The sequence below is a fragment of the Podarcis vaucheri genome (genome assembly GCF_965113315.1).
Source record: "Podarcis vaucheri genome assembly, chromosome: 18".
Taxonomy (NCBI): domain Eukaryota; kingdom Metazoa; phylum Chordata; class Lepidosauria; order Squamata; family Lacertidae; genus Podarcis; species Podarcis vaucheri.
The window spans coordinates 7,475,927-7,495,878 of record NC_138756.1 but is presented as its reverse complement, the minus strand read 5'-3'; the positions used below and the strand labels follow the sequence as shown (position 1 = coordinate 7,495,878).

The window sequence follows — 19,952 nt, the reverse complement described above, 5'->3', positions numbered from 1 at the left end:
TTTTGCCGCAGCCTCAAGACTGAACTGGGGGGCAGGGGAGTTTGGGGGCTGAGGAGCACGGAAGCCATACGTCCTCTCTGTCGCTGGACGGGAACGCCAAGTGGAACGTTATATATTTGGGAGGGGAGTGTAGGAAGACAATTACGACGGATGCCTTGTTTGGGGGCTGGGTGTGCCTGCCCCTTCCCCTGTAACCAGAAGTGTAGGGGCGGGGAGTGCCTGCAAAAGGAGAATCCGGCAACACGCCTGCGTCCTTCGCAAGGCCGTGGTCCAACGCCGTACCTCACACAACAAAACAAAAACTGAACTGCAGCATGCGTTGCCTGGCCTCGTGCCTCTGATATATTTTGCAGAATGGGCTTTCGCCACTAAACTGCTGGGGTTTTTGAACGGTGTATGGAGAAAATCTCCCCGCATGTAGAAAGCTTGTGCGTCAGGGAGGAAAAAAAGGCAAGCATCTGGGAACTCTGCCCCAGGGTGCCCTTTGGTAAAGATGCCCTCCCCCCCAATATCTCCCCTCTAAGTGAAGCCTCCTGGGCTTCTCTGAATCCACTTCTATGCTGGTTTCGACGTGGGTGATTCTCAGGGAAGACCCTTTGGCTTAGCCAAGGCGATGGCTCAGTTTTGGGATCGTGGACTCGCAGGAACACAAATCCTGGCACTATAGATAACTGGGGGCTGTTTGAGGCGGTGGGCTGGCGGCTGTGCCTCACTTTCTCCCAGTCTGACTCCCCCCCGAAGGAATGCTTCTGTAAGACTGCCGCACCTTGTATGCAGGGGTAGCTAAACACGGGCGCCGCCCGGATGTTTCTGAACTCCCGACTCATCACTGCTGGCCTGATGGGAGGTGGAGACCAGCAACATCTGCAAGGCACCCCCTTACTTTACAGTCCGGAAACTGAGGCAGTGCAGGTAAGGAGGCTCATTGGAAAATGTATTCTGGGACACCTGGCCCCCACAACTCTTTGGCCAGAGCAGCGACGAGCAAGAGGACTACTGAAAATCCTAGAGGGAATCGACGGAGCCTGGAAGCCAGAGGACTATAAAAGGGAGAGGCGTATTTTGGAGACATTGGCTTGGAATAAAGGGATGGCGGGGGTCTGGAAGAGTACAAATCGCTCCCCTACTCTTCTTCCGAACTGGAAACCAGCGTTCGAGAGGAAGCAGGGGACAAGGCACATAGAGCGGGGACAGAAAACTCACAGAGGGTCGTGTGCTTAGAAGGTCTTGCAAGTGGGTCTGAGGCAAGAGGAGGGCTGGTCCGTTGCGGCGGTAAGGCGAGGTTTTTCGCAGAAGACCTGATGGCTTCCCCGGAGGCTGTTTGCACACTTTTGCAAGTGAGCCAGCCTGGTCCCTTAAAAACATGTGGCCAGGGGGGAACGGCGACCCCCTCCCCAGCAACGAACATGGGGAAAAACTGGTGCAATGTCAGGCAATTGGAGAACAGAGCCGGCAACGCTCAGCTGGCCAGCTGTGGCCAAGTTATTTGGGGAGGTGGAGAAAAGGCTATGCCTTTGGGACTTGCACACTCTTTTCAGAAAACCATGAAAGGGGGGGACGTGCCTTTAAACCGACACCGTCCAGTGTTAGTGCACAGGTTACATGCCCAATTTTTGCTCCAAACGAAGCCTGGGGGGTGGGGGAGAAGAGAAACCCTGAGATGACTTAAAAAGGGGTTTTAAATGGGATCAGACGTGTTCCTAACGGTACAAGTGCCCCGGGTACAAGGATGAAAGGAGAAGATCTCTGGTAGTGTTTAACATGAGCCAGGCCCGCGGCAAAAGGCTGTGACTTCTCATCTCGTTGAGCTGCTTTGTGCTTCTAAGACACACACACACAAACACACACACGCTGTCGCAGAGGGCTGTTCCCCAGGCCAGCCTGGTGACTTCTGCAATTGCGCAAGGAAGACGACTCGGACAATTGCAGCTGCCTGCCTCCCCCTACAATGGGGCTGTGGGCAGTGTGTGCTTCGCTCGGGGTGGAAAGACAAAAAAACCCGCAACCAAAGTAGGGCTGTTATGGAGAGCCCAGGTCGCAAACCAAAACGGGAAGGCCGCAGTGTACAAAGCACAGGGCTTCCATTTGGGTCCAAGCCCCGGAAAAGAACGGGCAGGTGAGCAGAGGGGGGGGGGGAGAGAGAGAGAGAGAGAGAGAGAGAGAGAGAGAGGAGACAGGAAGGTCAGTTTGTGCATTGCCACACTCAAACAGCTTAGCTCCCACCACCTCCGCCAGGCCGGGCAACAGATAGGAGCACAGTTACCCCAAAAAACACACACACACACACATTCTTGCTTGCTGGACGGGGGATTAGTGTTGGGTATATATACCACATGGAATGTAAGTTCGAGGGGGGGGGAGGAGTGCGCCCTCAGCCTCTCTCTTTTTCGCCCCCTGTGCAAAGGTGGACGGGAGGCCGCGGAGAGAAGGGGCGGGAGAGGAAGGAAGAGGAAGAACGGAAGCGGTCGGCTTGAGAGCGGAGGGGTGTGTGAGCGTCCCCCTTCACTGAGGTAGCGGGACCAGAACTTCCACGTAGTTGAGGGGGAAGAAGCCCGACTGGCCATTGATCATGCCCTCGTACCAGTTCTCGTCGATCTGGTTGGTCAGCGTGATGATGTCGCCTTCCTTGAAGCCCAGCTCGCCGTCGTTCTCCGGCTCGAAGTCGTACAGCGCCTTGCAACACGGTTGGTCCAAATGAGGGGCTGCAGAATTCAAAGGGGAGCGGGGGGGTGTCAGTTAGGGCGGGGGCATCGCCTCTCCGCTGACCACCACCCAACGCACCATGCACGACAAGCGCCACCACTCCTTCCTCCTTCCCTAAATCAGGAAATCCTACGTCCAAATCAAGATCCAACCTGCACTTCTCCTACAAAGCTAAGCTAGTTCCCAGAAAAGTTTGGCGCATGGCTATGAGACCTTTCCTCTTTGGCTTCCTATTGTTTGCCTAAGTGTTAAAAGAATAAAAATAAAACCATCGCCACGGCCCTTTAGGCAATTTCTGGGTAAAACGAGCCAGCGATAGCTGGTGCTGGGGTGGGGTGGGAAAGCCGATGGGGTGTTGAGGCACAGGAAGGCAGCACAGTTTGGTGCAGATGTGAGCAGGACCGTCGGGAGTGAGTCAGGCCACTGGGTCCATCGAGCTCACAAGGAGAGACAGCCTCTCTCTCAAGAGATTCAGGCAGGAGTTTCCCCCCAGCTCTGCATGCAGGATCAAACCTGGGAGGCTCTGTATACAAGGCTTTAACCGTGGAGTGACAACAGCCCTTCCCCGTAACTTCTGGGGAAACACTGGGTTCAAAATAAAAAAATTCCTTCCAGTAGCACCTTAAAGACCAACTAAGTTAGTTCTTGGTATGAGCTTTCGTGTGCATGCACACTTCTTCAGATACACTGAAACAGAAGTTGCCAGATCCTTCTATATAGTGAGAAGGTGGGGAGGGGTATTACTCAGAAGGGTGGTGGGAATGGGAGATTGGCAGATAGCTGAGATGAGCCTGTTGACGACAGGCTACTGGAAGGAATTTTTTTATTTTGACTATGGTAGACCAACACAGCTACCTATCTGTAACTGGGTTCAAAAACACTGGGCAGGCCTGCACCCTAGATTTTGACCATGGCTAAAAAGTAACCCTGGCTCCTTCCGAACCAGGGTTTGCTAACTGTTCCAGAGTGAGGAGGGAACTTAGGGACAGAGGACTCCGCCTTCCACCAGGGTTTCCTAAAGTCGGGTCTTCAGCTGTTTTTAGACTACAACTCCCATCACCCCTAGCTAGCAGGGCCAGTGGTCAGGGATGATGGGAATTGTAGTTCAAAAAACAGCCAACTTTGGGAAACACTGAGCTTGACTCACAGCCCTTCTGACTCGCCTACTCTGGCTGGCAGCTGTTTCTCCAGGGTTTCATACACCTCCCCATCGAACCTGCTAGCTGATCCCTTTAGTTTGAAATTCTGGGGCTTTTTGCATGCAGGAAAAGCAAGAAGGTGGTCTCAGATAGGCTAGCCGCGCAGCCCTGGTTTCTGTTTTCTTTCATGACCATGAGGACTACGAACTTGGGTTTGCAAAACGAGCTCTGCAACGGGCACCGAAATCCCCTGCATGCGGAGAGTGACTTGCGAAGACTCAAAAGTGCACGGCCCCCAGTTAAGAGAAGGTGTTTTAGAGGCAGGGAATCATATTAGCCTCGGGACGGGAACGCCAGCAACAGATTAGGCAGAGGATGGAGGAAGGAAGCAGGAAGGATGGAAGGGGAACAGGCCGTGCAAGGGATGTGGAGTGCGGGGGGTTGGGGGGGGAGGAAGAGGAGAGGAGCGGTGTCAAAGCAGGGGAGGGAACTCACAAAAAATCCTGCTGGGGGTCCGCGATGGTTTTTCGGATCGGAAAGAGGAGGAAGCTGCTCCCAGAAACGGAAACAAACAAAAACACAGACATGCTTACAAAACGTTTAATGCAAAACACCCAAAAATGTGAGGCGTGGGAAACAAATTGGAGGGGGGGGTGTTGCAGGGCGGTGGAAGGTCTGTTAGTGAGGAGGCGCTTGGGTCAGCAACGGGCAGCCATGGAAGCGAGAGGTTAGGGGACGTGCGGCCGGCTTTTGCCATCCCCCTCCCCCAAGCTGAGGACACAATGCAGAGAGAGGGGGAACCCTAGCACGCATCCTGATACGGAAACTACAACTAATCCAGAATGCGGCAGCTAGAATGGGGACTGGGGGCGGCCGCCGAGACCACATAACACCGGTCTTGAAAGACCTACATTGGCTCCCGGTACGTTTCCGAGCACAATTCAAAGTGTTGGTGCTGACCTTGAAAGCCCTAAGCAGCCTCGGTCCAGTAGACCTGAAGGAGCGTCTCCACCCCATCATTCACTGAGGTTCAGCTCCGAGGGCATTTTGGCGGTTCCCTCATTGCGAGAAGTGAGGTTACAGGGAACCAGGCAAAGGGCCTTCTCGGTAGCGGCACCCGCCCTATGGAACGCCCTCCCACCAGATGTCAAAGAGATAAACAACTACCTGACATTCAGAAGGCAGCCCTGTTCAGGGAAGTTTTTAATGTGTGACATCATATTTTTGGTCTTTGTGGAAGCCGCCCAGACTTTTAGAAGACATCTGAAGGCAGCCCTGTTTGGGGAAGCTTTTAATTTTTGATGTATTACAGTATTTTAATATTTTTTTGGAAGCTGCCCAGAGTGGCTGGGGAGGCCCAGCCAGATGGGCAGGGCACAAATAATAAATTATTATTATTATTATTATTATTATTATTATTATTATTATTATTATTATTATTATTATTATTCATGTCCAGAGTTGCTGCAGGGGGCAAGTCACCTTTCTCTCTCCTGCCTCTCACTGTTCCGGGTCACCCGGGGCAGCCCCGAAAGGGAAGCTCTCCCCGGTCACGGGAACCAGGCACTTTTTGCGTCCATTCAAAGCCAGGGCAACATTCACGAGGCGGCCCTTCTTGAACCCTGCCGCAATCCGTAGTGCCGTCTGCCGCCGCCAAATTTGGCTTTTTTGTGGTGCGTTTCACAGCTTTTTTATTTTTCCACGTTGTCTGCTCTTTTTATTTGGGGGGGGGGCACAGCCCCTGTTTAGTAGCTCTGGGGAGTCGTTACTTTTTGTTTGCCTCTACTTTTGATTATACATTTTTTTAAAAATAAAATAAGGAAAAATAGCAATATGGCAGAAGAAGAAGAACACCTTAGTGTCTTGCCTGAGTGGCGCATGCTCTGGTTATCTCTCGCTTAGACTACTGCCATGCGCTCTAGGTGGGGCTGCCTTTGAAGGTGACCGGGAAACTGCAATTAATCCAGAATGCAGCAGCCAAAGTGGTGACTGGGAGCGGCCGCCAGGACCACATAACACCGGTCCTGAAAGACCTACATTGGCTCCCAGTATGTTTCCGAGCACAATTCAAAGTGCTGGTGTTGACCTTTAAAGCCCTAAACGGCCTCGGCCCAGTATACCTGAAGGAGCATCTCCACCCCCATCGTTCAGCCCAGACACTGAGGTCCAGCGCCGAGGGCCTTCTGGCGGTTCCCTCATTGCGAGAAGCAAAGCTACAGGGAACCAGGCAGAGGGCCTTCTCGGTGGTGGCACCCGCCCTGTGGAACGCCCTCCCACCAGATGTCAAAGAGAACAACAACTACCAGACTTTTAGAAGACATCTGAAGGCCGTCCTGTTTAGGGAAGCTTTTAATGTCTGGTGTATTACAGTATTTTAATATTTTTTGGGGAAGCCGCCCAGAGTGGCTGGGGAAGCCCAGCCAGATGGGCGGGGTATAAATAATAAATTATTATTATTATTATTATTTATTATTATTATTATTATGCCATCAAAATAATCCTGCACAAACCACACACCCTGCCCCCGAGCATTCAGAATGTTACAAGCTGCTGTGTTGAAATATAAAGTATACTGTACTTTTCTGTGTATAAGACTAGGGTTTTTTAAACTTTGAAATAAGGTTAAAAATCTGGGGGGGTGTCTTATACACGGATAGTGCATATGCCCATTTTCTAAATTTGGGGCCCACAAAAGTAGGGGGCATCTTATACACGGGGGCGTCTTATACACGGAAAAATACAGCACTTTAGAAGACTTAAGAAAACTTTTTAAAACACATACACACACGGTTTACAGTGGTGCCTCGCAAGACGAAAAGAATCCGTTCTGTGATTCTCTTCGTCTAGCGGTTTTTTTGTCTTGCGAAGCAAGCCCATTGACGGATTAGCGGATTAGCGCTATTAGCAGCTTTTAGCGGCTTATCTGCTGATCGGATCAGCTGATAAGCAGCTTAGCGGCCTAGAAAAAGGGGGGGAAGAAAAAAAAACCAGCAGGAACTCGCAAGACATTGTCGTCTTGCGAAGCAAGCCCATAGGAGATTCGTTTTGCGAAGCACCTCCAAAACGGAAAACTCTTTCATCTAGCGAGTTTTCCGTCTTGCAAGGCATTCGTCTTGCGGGGCACCACTGTAATTTATTTCCCTCTGCCCCCAGTGATGACCTTTAACCTTCCAAGGCCCAAAGGGTCTTAAAAAGCAACAACAACGTGTAAGAGAATGAACTTGAAGGTGTGAACTAGAAACTGTTCAAAGTTCGACCCCCAAGGTGAACCTAGTTCACACACCATCCAGCAATTCTGGGAACTGTTCGTTAGGCGCAAGTAGGAGGTTTTTCTGAACTGCGAAAATTTTGGAACTAGCTCATTCCAAATGCCGGTTGGTCAACGACTTGCGTCAGCCTTGGCTACGCTGGGCCATAGTGGCCGGGGCTGATGGGAGGGCTAGCTCATTCATTACGGAGTTGGAAGGGGTCACAGAAGGTCATCCAGTCCAAACCCCCCTTCTGCAATTCAGGAATCACAATCCAAGCACTCCATGCAACAGTGTGTCTTGACACTGCAACCGCTGGAGAATTGATCTCACCCCCGGGTGTCCCGTTCAAATCTACTCTCCAGCCCCTCAGGTGAGATGTTTGCGCAGCAGAAAACTCAGACTTTAGAGTGGAATACAACCCATTGTGTACTTAAACAGGGTTGCCAGATTTCAGAAAGTGAAAATCCGGATGTTGAGCTTTTTTGGCAAAAAACAGAGACGGCTACTTTGGCCCCGCCCTTACCTGAGACTTTGGGAGCGGGGTTGCAGGAAAAGCCGCCGTTGGATTGGTCGCTCTCTCCAAACTCGTAGGACTCCCTCGGTTTCGGCTTGTATTCTCGCTTGGGGCGCGAGGAAGTGTCCCTCACTCTGGGTTCCGAAAGAAGAAGATTTGCCATGAGGAGCGAGATTAAAGCAAGTTTCAAATACAGTCGTACCTTGGAAGTCGAACGGAATCCGTTCCGGAAGTCCGTTCGACTTCCAAAACGTCCGGAAACCAAAGCGCGGCTTCCGATTGGCTGCAGGAAGCTCCTGCAGCCAATCGGAAGCCAGGGAAGTCCCATCGGATGTTCGGCTTCCAAAAATTGTTCGCAAACCGGAACAGTCACTTCCGGCTTTGCGGTGTTTGGGAGCCAAAACGTTCGAGAACAAAGCTGTTTGAAAACCAAGGTACGACTGAATTGCAATCGACAAAAAAGACTCCCTCCACCCCAATTTCTTTTAAAAAAATATTCACTTATTATTTTTAAAAAACAAATGATTATAAACACGACTAACAGCCAATACCACGTTTAAACGCACGTTTTAAAAGAGTAAAGTCAAGGAAATATACAGCTGGTCAATGGGAGATGGTTTTATTCCTTTCTATTTATTTATTGCCAACAAAGGTCCGTATAGTAAAAGCTATGGTTTTCCCAGTAGTGATCTATGGAAGTGAGAGCTGGACCATAAAGAAGGCTGATCGCCGAAGAATGGATGCTTTTGAATTCTGGTGCTGGAGGAGACTCTTGAGAGTCCCATGGACTGCAAGAAGAACAAACCTATCCATTCTTAAGGAAATCAGCCCTGAGTGCTCACTGGAAGGACAGATCCTGAAGCTGAGGCTCCAATACTTTGGCCACCTCATGAGAAGAGAAGACTCCCTGGAAAAGACCCTGATGTTGGGAAAGATGGAGGGCCCAAGGAGAAGGGGACAACAGAGGACGAGATGGTGGGACAGTGTTCTTGAAGCTACCAGCCTGAGTTTGACCAAACTGCGGGGGGGAAGTGGAAGACAGGAGTGGCTGGCGTGCTCTGGTCCAGGGGGGCACGAAGAGTCGGACACGACTAAACAACAACAACAAGGCCACAAGAACCTAGAAACGCAACAACAACCCCTCCTTTTTCTCCATGGAGCTCACGGTGGCTTACATGGTTTCCCCCCTCCTCATTTTATCCCCCCAACAACAACCGTGCGAGGTAGGTTAGGCTGAGAGTGAGCGAGTGGCCCAAGATCACCCAGTGACCCTGGTCTCCCTGGTTAGAGTCCGGCACTCGGACCACTACCCTGGGACTGGCTCAGGAGGAAAGCAGTGGCCGTAAACCGGGGAGTGCTGATTCTAGGCAAGTTATAAGGCTTTATAATCTGGCCTGCTGGGCCAAAATGGCTCCCCACACCATTTATTCAAAGCTTAAAGAAGACACAAAGGCACAAATGAAAGTTATCCCTATGAATATTTATCAGCTCTTGCTTATATCAATGTCCCCAACTTTCTACACTTGAAGTGTGAAAGGGAACGTCCGGTTGAAATATCTTAAGCCATTTGAGATAGAAACTGACTTGGGAGGCCTCAATAAAATAAAAAGTCCTTACTCAGCTGCGAGACTTCCTGGGGAGCGAGGGAATCTGTATGGCAGCGTGTGAGAGACTTTTTCTGGCTTCTCACCTGATGTCAATATGGTATCGGGCAATGCTGCGCTTTGAAGCCCCAATGGCTGGGGCTTCAAAGCGCAGCGCAGGGCCGTGAGACCTCTCCGCTGCTTGTAGCAACGAATTAAGTCTTTATTTATTTGCTTGGTATGTGATTTTTAAGGTACAGCCTGCCAGTTGATCAACAGGGGGCGGGCCTGTCATGCTTTGCCGCCCGAGGCAAAACCCAGGATGTGTGGCAGCAGGTTCCGGCAAGATTTCCGCAAGATCTTGCCGGAAGCCACTTCTCCACTGGCAATGGAGGTGACAGAGCGTCCCCGGGGGCTCTGACTCTTGGCGTTGCACCGCCCGAGGCAGCTTCCTCAGCCCGCCTCGTGTTCAGGCCGTTCCTGGATTAATTTCCTTTTAGCCACTTTGAGCAACATCCCGTTGGAAAAGTGGGATTAGATGACGCCCAAGATCTTTAAAGCCCTATACGGCCTAGGACCCTGGTACCTATGGGACCGCCTCTCCTGGTATGTCCCACAGAGAAACTTACGGTCTTCAAATAAAAACATCTTAAAGGTCCAGGCCACAGAGAGGTTAGGCTGGCCTCAACCAGAGCCAGGGCTTTTTCGGTTGTAGCTCCGATCTGGTGGAATGCTCTGTCACAAGAGACTAGGGCCCTGCGGGACTTGACATCTTTCCGCAGGGCCTGCAAGACAGAGCTGTTCCACTAGGCCTTTGGCCAGGGCACAGCCAGACTCCCTCCTTTGGCAATCCTCACAGAACTTCTAGCCCAATGGCGGCCATTAATTTGATTTGAATTAATTTTAGAATGAAATGATTTTAGAATGTTGTATTATTTTATTGTTGTTAGCTGCCCTGAGCCCGGCTTTGGCTGGGGAAGGCAGGATATACCATATTTTTTGCTCTATAAGACTCACCTTTTCCCTCCTAAAAAGTAAGGGGAAATGTGTGTGCGTCTTATGGAGAGAATGCAAGCTGTGCAGCTATCCCAAAAGCCAGAACAGCAAGAGGGATCGCTGCTTTCACTGCACAGCGATCCCTCTTGCTGTTCTGGCTTCTGGGATTCAGAATATTTTTTTTCTTGTTTTTCTGCTCCAAAATTTAGGTGCGTCTTGTGGTCTTATAGAGCGAAAAATACGGTAAATAAAATTATTATTATTATTATTATTATTATTATTATTACTACTACTACTACTACTACAGTTCCACAGCGGTGGACGGCACACCGAGTTGTGCATTCTGCCGCAAAACGAGTGATTTGTGTGTGTTTTTATGGGGGGGACCGGACCACACACAGTAGTGTTTACCTGCGTTTCAGTTTGTCTGCGAGCTCGTCGAGGATTTGCACTGCTTGCCTGTGATAATCCAGCTGGGCGTCTACAAGCGCGGACAGCTGGCTGACTTGCTCAATCTGCAGTAAAACAGAAGAAGAGGCTGGTTAGTCGCACCAACAGGGTAAAGAACAGCTTCTATCTGTGGGCTCTTAGGCTGCTGAATGAAAAGGTAACAACTGGGCAACTGACTTTCGGGTTTGGTGGGTATGTGTCAGTAAGGTAAAGGTAAAGGGACCCCTGACCATTAGGTCCAGTCGTGGCCGACTCTGGGGTTGCGGTGCTCACCTCTTTATTGGCTGAGGGAGCTGGCATACAGCTTCCGGGTCATGTGGCCAGCAGGACCAAGCCGCTTCTGGCGAACCAGAGCAGCTCACGGAAACGCCGTTTACCTTCCCGCCGGAGCGGTACCTATTTATCTACTTGCACTTTGATGTGATTTCAAACTGCTAGGTTGGCAGGAGCAGGGACCGAGCAACAGGAGCTCACCCCGTCGTGGGGATTCAAATGTGCGTCAGTAAACGAGGGGAATTAAGACTAAGAGAGCGGAGTGGGGGGCGCCCACGTAATCTCACTGTATACAAGTTGTACAAGTGACAATAAAGTATTTCAAATGTTCAATGTTTTGTCTTATAATGAAATGATTTTAGAATGTTGTATTTACTGTCGTTAGCCGCTCTGAGCCCGGCTTTGCCTGGGGAGCGCGGGATATAAATAAATTGTTGTTGTTGTTGTTGTTTTAAAAAAGAAAGCCTGGCTTTTGGCAGAGGCGCCCACGATGGGATCAATGTGCGACCTAACTCGCAGAGAAGAGGGGCGTAGGTTCCAGAGGTCTGGAGGGAGCCTGGGTTCAACCCATACTCACGTCCGTCTCCAGAAGGTTGTGCATGCTTGTCTCCGCCACTTCCTTCGACTCCTCGAACTTCTCCAGCGCTTGCCGCAGCTCCTCGTCCGGGATCTTTCCCTGCCGTTTCTTTTTGTAGTCAAAGTCTAAGCGCCGGCCTTCCAGCTTCTTCAGATGATGCTGCAGAGAGGAGAAGTCGAGGGCGGTGTGTGAATTCCTCCCCGTAGAAGCACAAATGCAGTGGGACCTCTGGTTGCGAATGGGACCCATTCGCAACATGAGCAGAACGCAACCCGCGTCTGCGCGGGTCGCGATTCGCCGCTTCTGCGCATGATGTCATTTTGAGCGTCTACATGAGCGGCGAAACCTGGAAGCAACCCTTTCCGGTACAGTGGTACCCCAGGTTAAGTATTTAATTCGTTCCGGAGGTCCGTACTTAACCTGAAACTGTTCTTAACCTGAAGCACCACTTCAGCTGATGGGGCCTCCTGCTGCTGCCACGCCGCTGGAGCATGATTTCTGTTCTCATCCTGAAGCAAAGTTCTTAACCCGAAGCACTATTTCTGGGTTAGCGGAGTCTGTAACCTGAAGCGTATGTAACCTGAGGTACCACTGTACCTCCGGGTCGCCGCGGGACGCAACCTGAAAGCGCTCAACCTGAAGCAAACGCAACACGAGGTGTGACTGTAACAGCAAGGTTTGGGGTCTTGAACCTCGCCCCAATCCGGAAGCACGTTAGCAACCTTGCAGGACGTGTGCAAACCACGAATAAAGACTCATAAGAGGCACTTCCGGTGCCAAGCGAAGTGGTCAAGGGACTAGGGGCCAGATTCAGTGTGCTAGCAGAAGCCAGTGCAAAACTCCCAACACCACAACAGGGGTCTCCCCCTCCATTTCACCTGCGTCCCCCATGCCTCTCCCAAATCCCGGAGGGTTGGGAGAACTCCCAGCGAGGGGGAGGAGAGGAGAGATTGTTCCGTCAAGCAAGCAGGAACACTGGTCCTAAAAGATCTACACTGGCTCCCAGGATGTTTCCGAGCACAGTTTAAATTGCTGGTGCTGAGCTTTAAAGCCCTAAATGGCCTGGGTCCTGTAGACCTGAAGGAGCGTCTCCACCCCCATTGTTCCCCCCAGACACTGAGGTCCAGCGCCGAGGGCCTTCTGGCGGTTCCCTCATTGCGAGAAGTGAGGTTACAGGGAACCAGGCAGAGGGCCTTCTCGGTAGTGGCGCCTGCCCTGTGGAACGCCCTCCCATCAGATGTCAAGGAAATAAACAACTATCTGACTTTTAGAAGACATCGAAAGGCAGCTTTGATGACTGGTGTTATTGTGTGCTCTTTTATATTCTGTTGGAGTGCCTGGAGCAAGCCAGTCAGATGGGCGTGGTACAAGCGATAAATTATTATGATAACTATTTCGCTGACAGAACAATCATATCAGTGCGAGGTTGAGTTCCACCCTAGGACTTGAGACCCAAGGTTCAAAATCCTCGTTTGGGTATGAAATGACTCATATGTAGCTAATCCGTCTATATTATCAATCCATGAGCTCAATGGAATCTCTTCCAATTCATCAAAACAAGTTTTTTTGCTTTAATATAGCACGGTACATCCATTATTTTATTTGACCCCTTGAAATCTTAACTGGGAGAGAGAGAGTTAACAGTCTCACTTTCTATGGAAAGCGTCCACCTGCTCAGCCCAAGGAGAGCAGATACCGTATTTTTCGCTCTATAAGACGCACCAGACCACAAGACGCACCTAGTTTTTGGAGGAGGAAATCAAGAAAAGAAATTCTGAATCTCAGAAGCCAGAAGATCAAGAGGGACCGCTGCGCAGTGAAGGCAGCAATCCCTCTTGCTGTTCTGGCTTCTGGGATAGCTGCGCAGCCTGCATTCGCTCCATAAGATGCACACACATTTCCCCTTACTTTTTAGGAGGGGGAAAAATGAGTCTTATAGAGCAAAAAATATGGTATTTTTTTTAAAAAAAACTCTCTCCCAGTTCTTCTCCTCCAAGCTGTTCACCCCCCAGTTCTTCCCAACTTCTGTCTTCTGAACTATGCCCCTCTGCAAACCACTGCTCCAAATCTATACTGTCCTCCTGCTCCTCAGCATGGACCCCGACGACAAGGCAGCTGCCTACGTTCTTATCTTATCAAGTGCAATCGCCGTTACCTGGATCTCTTTCAAGTCCTTGTCGCACAAGTTCTGAAGGGGGTCGATGAAGTTCTGCTTGACCTCGATGTCCAGAGAGTCCTTAACCTCGGCCAAGCGCTTCATGGACTCGCCAGCGTCGAGCAGCGCATCGCCTTCGTGCGGGGCAAAAGGGAAACAGCACCGCCGGGAGAGCGGGGATGAAGGGAAGAAGAAGAAGAGTTTGGATTTGATATCCCGCTTTATCACTACCCGAAGGAGTCTCAAAGCGGCTAACATTCTCCTTTCCCTTCCTCCCCACAACAAACACTCTGTGAGGTGAGTGGGGCTGAGAGACTTCAGAGAAGGGTGACTAGCCCAAGGTCACCCAGCAGCTGCAGGCGGAGGAGCGGGGCAGCGAACCCGGTTCCCCAGATTACGAGTCCACCGCTCTTAACCACTACACCACACTGGCACTGGGAGAGACAGGATAGCTGGTTAAAAGCAAAGTATACCGAAGGAACGGAAAAGATTGTTTATGTACGCTACGGTGGCTGGAAGGATGCTGCTTGCCCAGAGTTGGAAAGACAACAAGATACCCACTAGGGTGGACTGGCAGATGAAACTATTGGATTACACAGAGATGACAAGACTAAAATCAGAAATCAGGAGGATCAAGAGAACGGGACAAATTTATATCGTATCTGAAAGACCACCCTGTGGCAGGTTTTAAATAACTCTTGCAATGATACATAGACTTTGGATACAATAAGGTAAAGGTAAAGGGACCCCCGACTATTAGGGCCAGTCGTGGCCGACTCTGAGGTTGCGGCGCTCATCTTGCTTTATTGGCCAAGGGAGCCGGCGTACAGCTTCTGGGTCATGTGGCCAGCAGGACTGAACCGCTTCTGGCAAACCAGAGCAGCGCACGGAAACACCGTTTACCTTCCCGCTGGAGCAGTACCTATTTATATACTTGCACTGGCGTGCTTTCGAAATGCTAAGTGGGCAGGAGCAGGGACCGAGCAACGGGAGCTCACCCCGTCGCGGGGATTCGAACCGCCGACCTTCTGATCAGCAAGTCCTAGGCTCTGTGGTTTAACCCACAGCGCCACCCGCGTCCCATTCATTCATTTGCATCCCTGTAAATAAGAAGGACTCATAATACACAGTTATAAAAGTTACTTAAAGAACCCACAGAGGGGAGGAGGGACGTTTTGAGATTCGAAAGAATTTTGTGCAATTTTAATTTTATGTGTGATCAGGAGTGCGAAGGAATTTGTAAAATCAAATAAAAACTATTCTAAAAAAACCCAACAAAATATCTTTTAAAGATAAAAGAAATAAAAGGAATGCAAGAAAGCAAAGCAGCTTTGGCAAGACTGTGCAAAACCCACAAGAGTGAGACCGGACAGGCCACCGTTCACTGACATAGTGCCTGCTCTGCATGGGGAAGTTCCCAGGCAGGGGATGCCGCTCCCTGTCCCTGCTGCAACAAAACATGTCTCTCCTGTATTGGTCTCTATGGCCACAGGAGGCGCCGTAACTCTCCAATGGTTAAAGTACCCTCTTCCATTGTCACCTGAGACACAGACGGATGCCAACCAAGCAACCTAATGATAATAATAATATGGGTAGGGCGTCCTCACCGAAATTGGAGTCTTCGCCCAGCTCCTTGCCGTAACGGATCATGGTCTCTCCTAGAAGGCCTTCTGACTGCGGGTAGCCTGGGTTCTTCACTTGCCCTCGGATTTTGGACACGGTGTTCAGCATGGTCAGCTTGGCCCGGGACGCTGGCGTAGAAAAGAGACGGCAGCATAGCTGTCAACTTGCAGATTTGAAAATAAGGGACCAGCAGCCTCCAAAATAAGGATTACACAGCCAAAATAAGGGATTTTAGTCTACCAGCTGAAATACGAAGTGAAAAGGGACCAGATAATTTTGGAGAGCAGCGCCAGTTTTTAGCCCTTCATTTCCAGAGGTTGCTGCTCAAGACACCAGCAGATGAAACACTGCAATTACCGTATTTTTCGCTCTATAGGACGCACCCGACCATAGGACGCACCTTGTTTTAGAGGGGGAGAACAAGGTAATGCTGAAGGGGGGCTGCGCAGCTCTCCCTCTCTGCTGAAGCCAGGACAGTCTCGCTCTCCAGGCTTCAGCGAAAGCAACACGTAGCCTCCGGAGCGCGGAGGGAGCGCTCCCTCTGCGCTTCGCGTTGCTATCACTGAAGCCAAGGAGCCTACATTCGCTCCATAGGACGCACACCCATTTCCCCTTAATTTTTGGAGGGGGAAAAGTGCGTCCTATAGAGTGAAAAATACGGTGAATAACTACAAGCAGCAACCACTTTTCGCGCAAAACGAAGTCCAAGCTACGAAGATGCTGCTGCAGTTCTGTATCTTTTCTCTCGTGCTCCATCTGCTGCTCTCAGTTCCATCAGGCGGGGCGGGAGGAAGGGGGGGGGAATAGCGCCCGAAGTAAACCCGCAGATCAGACCATCTATGCTAGTCTACCACTATAAATCTATGGGAGAAGCGCTTGCGGTCCTTCCCTTGTAGCCCTTGGAACACCTGCCCACGCCTACGCCTAAGCCTCCTCTCTCTGGACTTCTTTCTCTATGGTTGCCCTTGCTCTCCTCTCAAGCAATTCATAGGCCGCGCCAGACTGCCCATCTCATTCGGGTCCTTCGGTGACGCAGCCGCAGTACGGCTTAGCGGGAGCAGTGGCGGTGGGCAGAGGGGAGGCCCCTGGCAGAGACACTCAGTTCTGCGGCCGCGAGGAAGATGGTGGCGGAAGGGCCCGAGGCTTCCTCCAGTCCCGGCGGGGAGGGGCTCCCGGGGGCCAAGGCTGGTGAAAGGAGGCTGGAGGGGGCCGGGCAGCCAAGCAACACAGTTGGAGCCTCCCTCCTCCCTGGCTGGCAGGGAGGGAGGGAGAGGAGCTGCTTCCTTTGAAACCCGGGAAATTTAAGGGACATCATCAATAAGGGACAGCAGCGGGACACGGCGCTGGGATAAGGGAGTTTCCCACCAAATAAGGGACGGTTGACAGCTATGGACGGCAGCCACACGAGAGTTTCCATCAGACCGTCTTGCCAACGAGTCAAGGCGATTGCCAATAATTAAGCAGGGGAGGGAAACAGGAGACGCTCGCCGGCCAAGAAAAGAAAATTCTATTGTCTTAGAACGACCCCAAAATATCAGGTAATGGTCGTTTTTCCAGGATCGCAGGCAGAAAATAGTCCAGCCCGGAACTTGCCAGAAGTGAGAGGGGTGTGTGCGCGCGAAAGCTACGGACTCCCTGATCTTCTGGCAAAGATCCAAATTAATCCCTGGGGTCCTCTTTGCAGAAGTGGTTACGGGAAGCCTGCTGGAATGCAACCCAAATGCCAAGAATCGGGAGCAGGCTGCACGGACCGCCTTGCTGGCTGGCTCAGCAGCAGAAAACACAGTGCGCGCCGAAAGCCACCTTCAGCTCAAAGGGACAGGTCAGCAAGTGGGGGGTAGGGAAGACCCCTTCTCTTCCTGAAACCCTGGGATGCCCCGGTCAGCGCAGGCGATATTGGGCTGGACAAGCCGGTGGCCTCGACTCAGTTCTCAAGCATCTTCCGATGTTCCCAAAATCATGCGCTGATTTGGAACCACAAAGGCTTTATTTTGGGGAAACGGCCTACAGCTCAGTGGCAAAATATCTGCCCTGCATGGCGCAGAATGACACAGGTTTAAGCCCTCAACCCCATGTCAAAGAGCAGTTCAAAGTTGGGAGTTAACTCTTTATTAGCAAAAGAATGATATCCTCAGGTTTGGCTGGGTGTCAGGTCTAATGAGCACATCAGCTCATCCCAGAAACTGTTCAGGGGCCAAGAAGGTAGAGAATGAATAATATTTCTAAACCCCATAAAATTTGAGAACAGAAGTCTGCTTGCTGTCAGCTCAGCTTAAAGTTTGTTTTAAAATTTTAAAAACTGATGGTGATCAGACACGATGCTAATCATAATCCTTCAGTAAAAGGTGAACTCCAGCGAACTTCATTGAATGTGGGTCGTCTTATACATGGGTAGCGAATAGGGTGGATGTCTGATTGGCTGCTGCCGAGGCTGTCAGCGGCTATTGTGTGTGTTATTGGTTGCTGTGTCAATGGGTGGTGTTGACTGGCTGGCAGTTGGGTGGGCGATTGGCAGCTTCTGCGGGTGAGCTATTTTTGACAACCCCCCCTAAAAAAAGCTCAACAACACTGGGTAAAGGTAAAGGGACCCCTGACCATTAGGTCCAGTCGTGGATGACTCTGGGGTTGCGGCGCTCATCTCGCTTTATTGGCCGAGGGAGCCGGCATACAGCTTCCGGGTCATGTGGCCAGCAGGACCAGAGCAGCGCATGGAAACGCCGTTTACCTTCCCGCCGGAGCGGTACCTATTTATCTACTTGCACTTTGACGTGCTTTCGAACTGCCAGGTTGGCAGGAGCTGGGACCGAGCAACGGGAGCTCACCCCGTCGTGGGGATTCGAACCACCGACCTTCTGATTGGCAAGCCCTAGGCTCTGTGGTTTAACCCACAGTGCCACCCACGTCCCTCAACAACCCTGGGTAAACTACAGCAAAAAAACTCAACAACTCTGTGCTATCTCCCCCCATTTTCTTAGATTTAAGTCCTCCCTGCAGGCAGAAGAGAGGCACTGTGCAATATTTCTGGGCCATGAATTTATCTGGCACCGGGCCACCCCTCGGGACTTCTGACTCTGAAAAGGTGGGAGAGGAGGAAGGTTTAAATTGCACACCTTCTCAAGAGCCTGCTCAGTTGGATGATAATAATAATAATAATAATAATAATAATAATAATAATAATAATAATAAATTTTATTTATATCCCGCCCTCCCCAGCCGAAGCCGGGCTCAGGGGGCTAACAACAATAAAACAGTACAAAAGTACTGTCTTAAAAGTGTTCCTTCCGCTACTCTAAAATGTGGATTTCCCCTCCCACTGCGGTTTTTGTATCTGGCTTTTTATTTCCGATATTTTTAGGATGTCGCAAGCCGCTTAAGAGACTTCCTTTGGAATGCGAGGCGATGCAAGAGCCACCGACAGGAATAAATGAAATAGGGGCAGGGTGCGAGCGCACACAGCGCAAGCACATCCCGGCTGATTAAACCAGGATCCGATCACCGAAAAGCAGTCAAAGAAGTCGCCGCGAAAACTCAGCAAAAAACTGTTTCCCCTGTGACCACAAAAAACAGATCAAGTAAGAAAAATCACACACAGAGGTCTAAGCAAAAACAAAACAAGAGTCAGAGACCATGGTATCGGTGAAAAAATGGGGTGTGTGTGTGTGTGTGCATAGCACCAGCTACAGAATAAGATGCAGGCGACTCCATTATGCCAGATGATTTCACGTTGCATCGAGCAACGTTAAGCGAAACAAAACCACCCGTCCCTTTCTGGCTGCAGAAATGGGCTGTGCTGTTTTTTTCCACCCGAGCAAAGTGCCAAAATTCCCATGCAGATGTTCCACATCAAAATCACAGCTTTCTGCTGGAAGAGCACCGCATCTTGTCTAGCAACGAACAGCCACCAAGCTGTTTTACGCACTTTTTTTTTTAGCTCTGCGGTGTTGGGGAATGGGGGCTGTGGATATTGTTCAGGCACAGGCAAACTCGGCCCTCCAGACGTTTTTGAGACTACAACTCCCATCATCCCTGACCACTGGTCCTGCTAGCTAGGGATGATGGGAGTTGTAGTCCCCAAACATCTGGAGGGCCGAGTTTGCCTATGCCTGGTGTTGTCGGACTCCAGCTCCCATCATTCCCTACCGCTGGCTGCGCTGACTGCTGGGAGCTGGAGTCCAAGAAGGTCTCACTGAAGGAAGAATTTGTCTCGGAAAGCAAATACTTTTTTTTTTAAAAAAAGAAACAATTCTAGACAAAATTCGCAAAATGGGGAAAAAAGCTCAGCTGCCACTTAGCCATGGCAAAGGGCCTTACCAGGATTGGGTTGGAGGTATTCCGTAGTCCTAGCCAAGACTTCTGTAACAGCCTTGCTGGTGAGATCCACTTTCTGTAGAAATGAAAACAATGCATTGACAATACAAAAGCAGCAGAACAGCAGGCCACAGTTAGCTCCAATGGCTGGAGAAGATTAACCACTTTCAGTGGAAATGCAAATCCAGAACATAAAAGAGGTAAAGGACCCCTGGATGGTTAAGTCCAGTCAAAGGCGACTATGGGGTTGTGGCGCTCATCTCGCTTTCAGGCCAAGGGAGCTGGCGTTTGTCCACAGACAGCTTTCCGGGTCATGCGGCCAGCAGGACTAAACCGCTTCTGGTGCAACAGGACACCATGACGGAAACCAGAGCGCATGG

At 50.7% G+C, this 19,952-nt stretch overlaps 1 protein-coding gene across 2 annotated transcripts in view; it reads right to left on the bottom strand.

Annotated features, from left to right (window-relative positions):
• Positions 1-384: 384 nt before the first annotated feature.
• The window catches only part of SH3GL1 (SH3 domain containing GRB2 like 1, endophilin A2), a 52,265-nt gene continuing 32,697 nt past the window's right edge, over positions 385-19,952 (bottom strand). Inside the window, exons 3-10 of one of the 2 annotated variants that reach the window (XM_082206607.1) lie at positions 19,576-19,648; positions 15,249-15,392; positions 13,642-13,775; positions 11,487-11,645; positions 10,598-10,701; positions 7,617-7,741; positions 4,338-4,391; positions 385-2,702 (exon numbers count right to left, since the gene is read on the bottom strand). In XM_082206607.1, coding sequence (XP_082062733.1) covers positions 2,503-2,702; positions 4,338-4,391; positions 7,617-7,741; positions 10,598-10,701; positions 11,487-11,645; positions 13,642-13,775; positions 15,249-15,392; positions 19,576-19,648 — 993 coding nt within the window. In that variant the 3' untranslated portion in view covers positions 385-2,502. The remainder of the gene's footprint in view (positions 2,703-4,337; positions 4,392-7,616; positions 7,742-10,597; positions 10,702-11,486; positions 11,646-13,641; positions 13,776-15,248; positions 15,393-19,575; positions 19,649-19,952) is intronic. The other variant, XM_082206608.1, reaches the window with a different exon arrangement.